At 42.0% G+C, this 12133-nt stretch overlaps 3 protein-coding genes across 3 annotated transcripts; 2 read left to right on the top strand and 1 right to left on the bottom strand.

The window, feature by feature from the left end:
• Nucleotides 1-527: 527 nt before the first annotated feature.
• On the top strand, nucleotides 528-1757 carry LOC311004691 (trace amine-associated receptor 13c-like; the record flags this gene model as incomplete). The annotated part of the gene is made up of 2 exons (XM_083996863.1): nucleotides 528-703; nucleotides 941-1757. The coding sequence occupies 2 exons, from the start codon at nucleotides 528-530 to the stop codon at nucleotides 1755-1757; spliced, it is 993 nt and encodes a 330-aa protein (XP_083852989.1).
• A 3250-nt stretch (nucleotides 1758-5007) lies between these two features.
• On the bottom strand, nucleotides 5008-6222 carry LOC311004690 (trace amine-associated receptor 13c-like; the record flags this gene model as incomplete). Its single annotated transcript, XM_083996862.1, has 2 exons — nucleotides 5008-5824; nucleotides 6056-6222. 2 exons carry the CDS (start codon nucleotides 6220-6222, stop codon nucleotides 5008-5010), a joined length of 984 nt encoding a protein of 327 aa, XP_083852988.1.
• A 3249-nt stretch (nucleotides 6223-9471) lies between these two features.
• LOC311004689 (trace amine-associated receptor 13c-like) lies at nucleotides 9472-10616 on the top strand (the record flags this gene model as incomplete). The annotated part of the gene is made up of 2 exons (XM_083996861.1): nucleotides 9472-9704; nucleotides 9824-10616. 2 exons carry the CDS (start codon nucleotides 9472-9474, stop codon nucleotides 10614-10616), a joined length of 1026 nt encoding a protein of 341 aa, XP_083852987.1.
• Nucleotides 10617-12133: the final 1517 nt, after the last annotated feature.

The raw sequence follows: 12133 nt of genomic DNA, 5'->3' as shown, positions 1-12133 counted from the left end.
CCCATCTGGTGTCGAGCAGTTGGCGTGCTTAACCCGTTTCCAGTGTCCAGCAGGAGGCCAGTTCGGCAGTATCCAGCTGCCAGTACAGCCCACCTTTGCCCTTGGACTGCAGTCGGCAGTCCGCCTATCTCTGGGTCGTTGGTGGGTGGTCCGCCTCCCTGGTCTCCAGACCCACAAGCGACGTCGCCCTCCTGCCGGGCCTCCAAAGAGGACTCACCAGGGCCAACGTCCTCCTGCTCCATCTCCGGGCTGACCCCCAGACTCTCTGTGCTCTCCTGCCCGGCCTCCCCCCGGAATCCCTACGCCCCTCTTCTGTAAGGGATAATGTATAGTTCGGAGGTTGTTATGGAGAAATAAACCCCGACAGGTTGTATGGAATTTGTATGGATTTCATACTACCTGAAGGGGTGTGTGTATGTGGGGGGGGCGGGGGTGGGGAGGGTAAATTTAAATCGATGATGTGTCTGAGAGCTTCAGACGGCTGCAGACAGAGCTCAGCAACTTATTTGCTCCTCTTTCTGATGATGATGATGAAAACCCCAGAAGAAGATGAGCTCTGCTTTCCACAACTACTCAACTCCTCCTGCAGGAGGACCATGCGTCCTCACTCTGTGTCTGTGCTCACTTATACCATACTGTCGTCCATCTCTCTGCTCACTGTGACTCTCAACCTGCTGGTCATCGTCTCCATCTCCCACTTTAAGTACAGACACAAACAGTAATTTTATGAAGTGTAGTTATGTTTTTGTGTGTTTTGATCTGGTTTTATCTGCTAGATGTACATTTCAGTGCTGATTACTGCTTTTACCTGTGGATCATGTCTGTTATAATAATGTGGAGACAGTTATACCCATATAGTCATATATTTTATCAGTACAGAGCAATATTTTGGTGTTCAATCTGCTGTATGTTGTTGTATGTTGCTCTCCTTCTTCTCCAGGCGGCTCCACACTCCCACCAACCTCCTCCTCCTCTCTCTGGCTGTCTCAGATTTCTTCGTGGGCCTCCTCATGTCTTTTCAGATTATCCTCATAGACGGCTGCTGGTTCCTCGGCAACCTCATGTGCATCCTGTATCATGTCATGAACTACATTATCACCTCTGCCTCAATAGGAACCATGGTGCTCATATCTATTGACCGCTATGTGGCCATTTGTGATCCCATGCATTACCCCATCAAAGTCACTCAAAAGAGAGTTCAAGTGTGCATTTGTGTGTGTTGGTTGTGTGCTGCTTTCTGTCACAGTCTGCTGCTGAAGGACAACCTGAAACAACCAGGCAGGTACAACTCCTGCTCTGGAGAGTGTGTGGTTATTATTGATCATGTTGCTGGAGTCGCTGATCTGTTTTTGTCTTTTATTGGTCCTGTCAGTGTCATCGTAGTTCTGTACATGAGAGTGTTTGTTGTTGCCGTGTCTCAGGCTCGCGCCATGCGCTCTCACATTGCAGCTGTCACAATCCAGTGTTCAGTCAAAGTAACTGCTGTGAAATCTGAGGTGAAAGCAGCAAGGACTCTGGGCGTCGTTATAGTTGTGTTTCTGATTTGTGTCTGCCCATATTTTTGTGTTGCACTCACTGGCCAGGACACCTTACTCAATGCTTCAACTGCTTCCTTTGTAATATGTCTGTTCTATTTTAACTCCTGTTTGAACCCTGTCATCTACGCCTTCTTCTATCCCTGGTTTAGAAAGTCCATCAAACTAATTGTGACACTTCAAATATTGGAGCCTGGCTCCTGTGAGGCCGGGATAGCATAGATAGACTTAAGCCACAGTCACAGATGCATATTGTGTGGGTTACCCAGATGTTTCATCCAAGTCATTTTATCACACCTGGAAGTAGGCTTACTGGGATAAAATGCCAACTTGTACAAAGGCTAAATTAAAGTCATGTATGCAGAATTGATGCATTGTTTACTTTGTTCAAAGTTACTCTGACACCAAACCATTCCAGTGGTAGCATCATTTGCCATTCAGTTATGAATAATTCACCACCTACATAGTAAAGTGATGTAACATTCATAAACCATCCATGAAAGATTTACAATAACTCCTAGCCCTTATGAAGTCTTTACTGACTGTATTGTAAAGTGACATACAAAATAATGAACCATTGCAATAGAAAGCTGAATAGGGGTATTTTGTTCTTGTATTTCCCAGTGCAATTAGGGGGCTTTTATTTTGAAAAAAATTGTGCAGGTCATTATTCCATAGCAATGTAACCCGATGTATGAATGCTGAGTCATGCCTCATGAAGCACCTTATGAAAGGTCTTGTGAAAAATCTTAAGTCTCCATGAACCTGGTTCCCAATTCTTTGCATTCATATAATGAGCTTTATTGCATTTATTTAAAAACAATGACAGACATCATCAGTTAGTCTTTCCTACATAAAAGAGGAATAATAAGTGTCATAAATAAACAAACATAATAACACCCTGTGTTTATATGTCTTGTTTGTGTATTGTGCACTGTAAATATGCATAATTCACAAAATCTGTGGCCCTTTTTATGTAAATGAGGCACATGTGGAAACTTGTAAAAACCTAATGCCGTGATGAATTTCTTAGCATTGTGTTCAATTTCTCTAAAGCCAGTAAATATTTAAAATTTAGTTAAAATAAATACTATTAAACTACTATTAAACTATTATTTGATTAGAGCTGCTAGACACTTGAATTGATTGAATTCAATTGAATTGAATTCTCCAATAATCAAACTGCAAATGTAGCAAGTGCAACATGTTGCAACATATATGGCTTCTTCTCAAGTTTCTCTTTTTTCTTACATCTGAAATTTCCTGACTACACAGTCAGGGACCATGTTTCAGTGAATATTGTGTTGTGCTGTGCTACGTTGTGTTGTCTTGGGTTATTATTTGCAAAATAAAAAGGAGAAAAAGAAGATTAAACGTTTTTTAGTTTCATCCAGTAAAAGAGAATTTTCCAGCTGCAATGCAGTGGAACTAATGAAAGAAGAAATCTCTCTTGTCTTCAAAGGACCATTTACATATTTTACATGTCAAAGTAAGTGTTCATGCCATTAGGAGCCCTTTGACAACACTACCAGAGCCTGAAGGGCACTTATGTGTCTTGTGTTTTTGTCTGTTTTTCAATCAGGTGAAGCCAAATACACTGAACCCTGTTCCTTCTCACACAATCACTGAGGTTGTCAATAACAACACATAAAAATTGTCCTAGTGGCTAATTAACTATAGAGAGTGTGCATCAGTCGTGCACCTGGATATGTAGTCAGACATTAAAGTAAATTAAAGGGATAGTTCACCCTAGAATGATATTTCGCTCATTATCTACTCACCATCATGTTGACTAAGGGCTGGAAGAATTATCAGAGTCCACCGTCCCTTCTCTGAGTTACAGGGGGTCTCGGCGTAGCAGTGCATTTCAATGCAACGGTTGCAAAGGGACACCAGAGCTCTTCGTAAAAAAACACACACAAAAAAACATCCAAATACCTCCATGATGCTCGTATGTAATGTCCGTCTTGTGCTGAAGCCCCAAATTGCGTAATTGTCTCGAAAAAAATTAAATAAGTCTATATTTTAAGCTTGTTTGTAGCGGAAGCTTCTCGAAGCTCCTCTTCCTGGTCCGTCCAAATATCGCGTGATTTGCGCCGGCGTCAGTGCGGTTACTGCGAATCACGCGATATTTGGACGGACCAGGAATAGGAGAAGAAGAAGAAGACGAGAAGCTTCCGCTACAAACAAGCTTAAAATATAGACTTATTTAATTTTTTTCGGGACAATTACGCAATTTGGGGCTTCAGCACAAGACGGACATTACATACGAGCATCATGGAGGTATTTGGATGTTTTTTTGTGTGTGTTTTTTTACGAAGAGCTCTGGTGTCCCTTTGCAACCGTTGCATTGAAATGCACTGCTACGCCGAGACCCCCTGTAACTCAGAGAAGGGACGGTGGACTCTGATAATTCTTCCAGCCCTTAGTCAACATGAGGGTGAGTAGATAATGAGCGAAATATCATTCTAGGGTGAACTATCCCTTTAAGCACTGCAGCCAAACCTGAACCAAAGAATGAGCCTGAAAGTTATTAAAAGCTCAAAGGGCTTAAGTTTGGTGCAGACAAAGGAGCGTGACGGCTTCTTTTGACAGCGGTGACAGGTCTCAATGGAAGTCTATATTTGGGCATCTTAAGAAACCTGCTTTACAGGTTTGTTAGACAGATTTTTCCCAAGAGGGACACTTGTGCTCATCAACTGCCCAAAGCTGTCAAACCTTAAAGTCAGCCTTGTAGTGTTTTTTGTGCATCTTGCAAAATCCTGAAGGTCAACTAGGTGTGTTGAATGTGTTTCCTTTCTCATAAACCTGCATTATTTTAGATCCACTTAGTTCGAAGGTGTCATTATGTTTGTGTGAACAATTAAAGTTAATCAGTTAGTGTCACAAAACAGGAGTGCGTGTCACATCAACATAACAATACAATCTATCAGCTGCTTGCTGGAAACATCTGTACAGACTTGTCACTAGAGGCCACTTCAACATTTTAGGAACACTTACATAACAGATAATTACTCTTCTGGGTGTAGAGGATGAACATGCAACCGGTAAACATCTGTTTGCTGCCACTGACGGTTGTATTTTTTATATACAGAGAGGCAAGACGATGGATAGGGATTTGTTATTTGTGTTTTATTAGGGTTTTCTGTAAAGAAAGACCTCTCTTATAGTACTCTAAAACAACCAGGGCCAAGAAAGGAACAAACTGTTACATTTAAGTAGTTAGTTGTAGCTAAAATACATAATAACATTACGTTTTTTGTGGTTTCAGGTCACTGTTATTTACACCACAAACTTGGCAGATGTATCTGCTGACAACTGTGGGTCACAATTTAAAGAGTTAGAAGTTAAACCTATACTTTCTTTTCACAGCGAGCCGGAATATGTACCACAGCCCAGTATTGGCAAATAAAACTGCTAATACAAATTACTCAGCAATGTCATTATTGAAGGTTTCATTCAGAGTCTCTCTCTACAGCATGCTGACCTCACAGGAGGATGGCTGCAGTATCTTAAGAGTAACAATGAGTCTAACAGACTTCCTAAACCAGGGATAGAAAAGGGCATAGATAACAGGGTTTAGACAGGAGTTTATATAAAACAAGCACAAGATAAAGGCTTGAAGGTGAGAAGAATTGAACCAGGTTGCCTGGCTAATGATACTGACACAGTAATACGGACAGAAGCTCATTAAAAACACAACTATAACAACACCAAGAGTCCTGGCTGCTTTCAGCTCAGATTTCTTAGCAGTGACGCTCACTGAACGCTGGCGTGTTGCAGGTGAAATTCGAGGCCTCACAGCATGAGACACAGCCACTACAAATACTCTCATGTACAGAACTATGATGACGGCAACAGGTCCAATAAAGGTAAAAACAAAGTCAATAACTCCTGTAATATAGCTGAAGAACACAACACACTCTCCATGGCAGGAGTTTTGTGAATAAGGATGTTGCAAAAAGTCTTTTAAAATTAGACTATTGTATAGAGCTGAGCAGATCCAACACAGACAAATACACACTCTCGTTCTGCCCAGAGTTGCTCTAGTGGTGTAACGTAGAGGGTCACAAATAGCCATGAAGCGATCAATCGAAATGAGCACCATATTTCCAACCGACGAGGAGGTAATGATAAAAATTACAATGTAATATAGAGCACACATTAGTTCACCAAGGAACCAACAGGCCTCTGTTTGAAGGATTTTAACCGGCATCAGCAGCAGACCCGTTAGGAGGTCTGAGACGGCCAGGGAGAGGATCAGGAGGTTGGTGGGTCTGTGGAGCTTCCTGGGGATAGAGGATATAATACTATGTAAGATGATAAGCAATAGCAATTGTTGACATTCGCATGTTTAAAAATGACATCTTCCTCACTCTCTTTAATTCATAAATAATGTCAAGTTAGGAGTTTAAAAAAAATTGAAAGAACAACTTCATTAACAACTTTCACTTCAATTAAATAACTTGAACCATGAATTATCATTACAAGAAAAAATTGGCATAAGCAAGTATCTGTACCTGAAGTGTGAGATGGAGATGATGACCAGCAGGTTGAGGGCTGCAGTGAAAAGAGAGATGGAGGAGATCACAGTGTAAACAGTATAAGACTGAGGCGGCAGGGGTTTCTTGCAGGAGTCATTGAGGAGCTGTGGAAAGCAGAGTTCAGTTCCTTTTGGAGTCTCCATCGTCAGAGATTGAAGCTCCCAATTTTGACCATATCTCATCCATTACATCGTCGACGTAAGGCCCCTCCCATCATCTCCTGTGGTCTACTACTGCAATTTTTCGATGCGATTGCATCAACTCCTTCCTCCATTTCTTATTTAGATTTTTTGTCATCTGAGAATCTACTTCATCCTTTGGTCTGGATTCACTGTAAATACAGGAATGTTGAAAAAACTATTTGTTTTAAATCCACAGTGTGTTATTCCAGTCACTAGGGGTCTCTTAATCAAAACAGGGAGCAAAGATTAATGTTGATGATTTTGTAAAAAAAACAACAAAGGATCATGGTGATTAGAAAAGCTGATTCTGTTGAGGCTTTCAAGAAGCACCTTAAAGGATAATTACCGTTTTTTACAATCTGGACCTTATTTCTAGCATAAAATATGATCATTTACTCACCCAGATAACTTTGGTGTCATTACAAGTCGTTCCGACGAAATTAGATCTAGCGGAGAGCCGCGTATATCCATATAATGCGAGTACACGGGGCAGCAGAATGCAGCCTCTAAATAACACATTATCTGCCGCAAAACTCGTTCATTTCACCAATATTTTGTTATGATATGCAAGTGCTATTCCCTTCTGAGTCCGGGGTTAGCTGTTATCAACATCCGGGGTCTGTAGGTTGACCTACTGACCTCTGACCTGGATGATGTCGTCTCCGAGCGCCGCGCTGCACGGCTTGTTGCTACTGCTAATGCTACGGTTTGTTTCTGTGTGTTTCCGACTTGTCAGAACAAAATGAGCAGCTGGACAAAGTTCAGCTTCCACAGGCTTCCTCTGCACAACCTGGACTCACTAAAGCTCCGGCTAGTTGCACTAAAAATGGAGCTGAATGCCGAAGCGGAATGATTATTATCACAATGAGTCGGGCAGCGCTCGGAGATGATGTCATCCAGGTCAGAGGTTAGTAGGTCAACAAACTACAGACCCCGGATGTTGATAACAGGTCACCCCGGACTCAGAGGGGAATAGCACTAGCGTATCATAACAAAATACTGGTGAAATGAACAAGTTTTGTGGCAGAAAATGTGTTATTTAGAGGCTGCATTCCGCTGCCCTGTAGACTCACATTATACGAAGTTATTGGTGAGTAAATGATCGTATTTTATGCAAGAAATTAGGTCCAGATGGTAAAAAACTGTGATTATCCTTTGAGAGGGAAACCCTAACCCTAACCCATTTTTATGTTTTGGCTTTTAATTAGCACTTAATCTGTTTTTAATATGCATTCGATAACCCTGGGATTTAATCATTTTTATCTCTTATTTTAATTAATTGAAGTGTATGATGTTGTTGTGTAGCCGATGTTAAAGCAGAAGTAAGCGGAATGTTTGTGTTCATATAAGTCTTAAAGGTCCCATGTTATGAAAAACATGTTTTTTCTGGTGTCTACATACATAAACTGATCCTCCCTGAGCCTACCAACTCCTAGAATGAGGAAAGCAAACGGGTCCTGCATCGACTCTGCAGCCCACCGACTGGTAAAACGGTGCTCATACAGGCTGTTCAGACTCAGCTCCTGTGGTGATGTCACGACGGGAGTGAGGCCGGCCTCTCAGCACGATAAAACGCCTACCACGTCTATTTCTAAGGCTGCAGTGCACAGCAAGAAACTCCTGAGCTAAATTGATGAAATACAGACCAATTTTAAGTCATAAAGTGGTAATAATCTTTGCCGTGTACAGTAACCATGTTACTTAAAGGTGCAGGCACAGAAACAGCTTGTTCTCAGTAGAGCTTATTTGAGCGACTTTTAGACAGCCGACATTCAGGACCACGGATCAGTTTGGGGCAATACATTTCGAATACTACAGTTTAGTTGGATGTCTGACAGCTCAGTGAAATTTAGTAAAAAGAGTATAATATGGGATCTTTAAATAGTTATATCTTCCGACAGCAATCACTTATATAGAGTGTTTGGTCCGAAACACGGGTCTGTCAACACTCTGCTCTGCTGTAAGCCGAGGAGAAAACTTTCCTTGTATCCTACAACCTTTATCCAATGAGGAGAGAGAACGGCATAAAGGGGCGGTCCTCTCTGTGTGTGCAGCCAAGGGATGCGCGTGAATGTGGTGACGTAGGGATGAGGGCTGGGACTGCTAACTCCATCGGCTGACAAGAAGTTAGCCAAAACGACCGGAATCGCTTACTTCTGCTTTAATCTGGCCCTCTGCATTATGTTTCGGTACAGACTACCCCCGGTGGGGTTTGAACCCTGATCTCCCACACGGTAACCGATGATGCAAACCATTGCGCCAAGAGTTCAATGATTACTTTGTAGTCTGGTTTGCACGTCCTTTATGGGTGAGTGAGTGCACCCGGACCCGGATAAGTGTACTTGGTACCAGAGCACCTTAAGCCTATGTTTGATGATCATGGTGGTCCCATGTCCAGACCTGTTGACTGTATGTTCTGGACACTTACTTCAAGAGAGAGGAAAAGCTGTCAACTTATCACCACCTGGAGGTGAGTTGGATCAAGTTGTGGTGTAGGCTGATGGACAGACCCAGTAAACCCAAATGAGTAGTGAAGGTGAACTGGGTACATCAGTTGGAAGACTTTATCTGCGAGCAGCCAGCAGGGCCAGAAGCAAAAACTCAGGTGTGGGAGGAGTTCAGAGAGGCCTTGTAAGAGGACTTTCAGTTGGCCTCCAGGAAATTCTGGAAAACCCTTTGGCGACTCGGGAAGGGGAAGCAGAGCTTGACCCAGGCCATATACAATTGGGAGGGGGTTTGACCAGTCTGTCAACTTGTATTTTGTAGACTTGAGGAAGGCATATGACTATGTCCCCCAGGGGACCTTGTGGGGGGAACTGTCGGAGTATGGGGTACAGGGCTCAGTGCTACAAGCCAATTGGTGCCTGTACAACCAAAGTGAGATTTGTGTCTGCATTCTTTACTCAAAGTCAAACACATTTCGGGTGAGGGTTGGAGTACGACCGGTTTTGTGAGATCGTATCTCTGCTTTTTGCAGATGATGTTGTCCTGATGACATCATCAGAACAAGACCTCCGGTGCTTGCTGGAACAGTTTGCAGCAGAGTGAGGTTCAAGTGACAATTTGATGTTTGAGCTCTTAAAAAAATTACATGAATTTCAGCTCAAGATGAAGATGAGCACTGGAAACTTTGTAATTAAGTCTCTGTGGAGACAAAAGGTAGTGAGGTCATGGAAGAGTGGGCAGAAAGGAAAGAGATAAATCAGCTGTATGACACAGACCTTTGGTCAAAGAGCTACAGCAGCTCAGCAGCAGCTCATCTCTCTGGTGATGGAGACCTTGGAGGAAACTGAACTCTGCTTTCCACAAATGCTCAACACCTCCTGCAGGAAGCTAAAGTATCCTCACTTTGAGATCATGCTGACTTTCACTTTGCTGTCGTTCATTTCTCTGCTCACTGTGACTCTCAACCTGCTGGTCATCATCTCTATCTCCCACTTCAAGTAGATAAATATTTTATTTCTGCATACAACTGCCAAATAGCGATGATTTGATTTTATCTAAATTATAATGTATATTTTACATATAATATGGTTAATATTTTACTGGTCTTTCTCTCCAGGAAACTCCACACCCCCACCAACCACCTCCTGCTCTCTTTGGCTGTATCAGACCTTTCTGTGGGGCTCCTCATGATTTTTCAAACAATGGTCATAGACGGCTGCTGGTTGCTCGGTGACCTGGTGTGTGTTTTATATCAGTATCTGGCATATATGATCACTTCTTCATCAGTAGGAAACATGGTGCTCATATCTGTTGACCGCTATGTGGCCATTTGTGACCCTATGCATTACTCCACCAAAGTCACTCAGAAAACAGCTCAAATCTGTGTTTATTTGTGTTGGTCAGGTTCTATAGTCATACAAGGTCTTCATCTGATGGACAACCTGAAACAACCAGGCAGGTATAACTCCTGTTTTGGAGAGTGTGCGGTTGGAATCAACTACATTGCTGGATTTACAGATGTTATTTTGACCTTTATTGCTCCAATTACTGTTATTATTGTTCTGTATATGAGGGTCTTTGTTGTGGCTGTTTCTCAGGCTCGTGCCATGCGTTCTCATACTGTAGCTGTCACTGCTAAGAAATCTGAGCTGAAAGCAGCCAGGACTCTGGGTTTTGTTGTGGTTGTGTTTATCATATGTATCTGCCCATATTATTGTCTCTCTCTTTCAAGCGAAGATAACTTGTTGAATACTTCATCTGCATCTTTTGTAATTTATTTGGTTTATCTGAACTCCTGTCTTAACCCAATCATCTACACCTTGTTTTACCCATGGTTTAGGAAATCAGTGAAACTCATTCTTATACTTAAGATACTGCAGCCTGACTCATGTTACATCAACATACAATAGAGAGAGACACTGAAATGAGCTTCTTACAGGAAAATGAACTTCTTGTTTAATGATTTAAAAATAAATAACACGTGAAAAACTCTAAAAAAAAAGAAAAAGAAAAAAAGATATAAAGAATTTTTTTGTTGTCTTTCTTCCATGGAAATGACATTATGTCTGTTACACAACAGAACTGACTGAAACTGTCAACTACGACGATTAATAATAATTTAAACATTGTCATTATGATTTCTATTAATGTGGCTCTGTTCAGTGGGCTTCTGTGATAAAAGGTGAACAGGCCAGTCAAGATCCTCAACTTTTCTACACAGACTGTTGGTTTTCATGACAACTTTAAACACCATTTCCAAGCGGGGTGTCATACAGTGGACTCCTAGGACTTTTCCCCACGAAGCCGGATGACCATGCCTGTCTTAGATCCTGTCATTACTGCTGCATCTGTTGCACATGCAACTAGTTTCTCCTTCCATTCATTCTCACTGCTATTGACTGCAGACATGGAGCACACTGCGTCTGTTACATGTTCAGTGCCTGGATCCCCACAAACTGCACCTTGACTTTCCTTCTCTACTCGATCTAAGGTCTGTAGATTACCTCTTCTTCTATTACACTGCTGCCTGTGAATCCATCTACCATTCTGGAGATAAACTTGGAGGCAGATATCTCCTATTTCACCTTCTTCCCTTCAACTTCTGCTATGGAGTGCATGAAGACTGGGGCCTGGTTTGCATTTAACCCCTTCAATTCATCCATCCTAAAAATATGAATGACAATTCACAGTTAGCTTGATCACACACACATACCACGTTTACACACACACGCATGCACACACGCACTGCCAGACACCGCTGCAATTACAAATTGATTTGATTTGACTTTCTCAGAGCCATGCATACGACAGTCACAACAGTACATTTCTTTAACGTTGTAAACCAGCCAGTCATGAATCTTGCCATCCAATAGTCCACTTTCTGCAAATAAAAATGAAAGCTACAAATAAAAAGAAACGCTGCAAATAAAAAGGAACGCTGGGATGCAAATTTTAAAAAAGCAATGACGCAAATAAAAAAGGGGGGGCGGGGGGGGGTCGGACCATACGAGTTTTGCTTTTACCACACACTACTGTCATGCATGCATGCACGCTTCTGTGTGTGTATGACAATAACAGAGAAACAGAGAATTAATGAACAGGACAATTTTGCGTTGGTCGAGCCAAAAGCCGAAAAATCTATTTGTGGCGACCACCACCACGAATGAATGAATGAATGTGAAACAGAAACACTGGGGAGGATAACAGGGCTATAGAACCCGGTCTGACTCAACACCGGAGAGAAGCAAGGAGCTTTGTGACACGGACGTGCCCAAAAAACCAAGCAGGTCACACCGAATTTCCCCCTGTTGTATTCTTTAATTATTCAATTAAATGTAGACCGATCGGTTCACTGTAAATCATTTATTTAGGCTACTGATGTAAATGTGAAAATGGTTGACCAATTTTCCAGTCATGGAAAACACAT

The sequence above is a fragment of the Trachurus trachurus genome, assembly GCF_905171665.1.
Source record: "Trachurus trachurus genome assembly, chromosome: 21".
NCBI classification, from domain to species: domain Eukaryota; kingdom Metazoa; phylum Chordata; class Actinopteri; order Carangiformes; family Carangidae; genus Trachurus; species Trachurus trachurus.
This window is presented reverse-complemented; position numbering and strand designations above follow the sequence as displayed.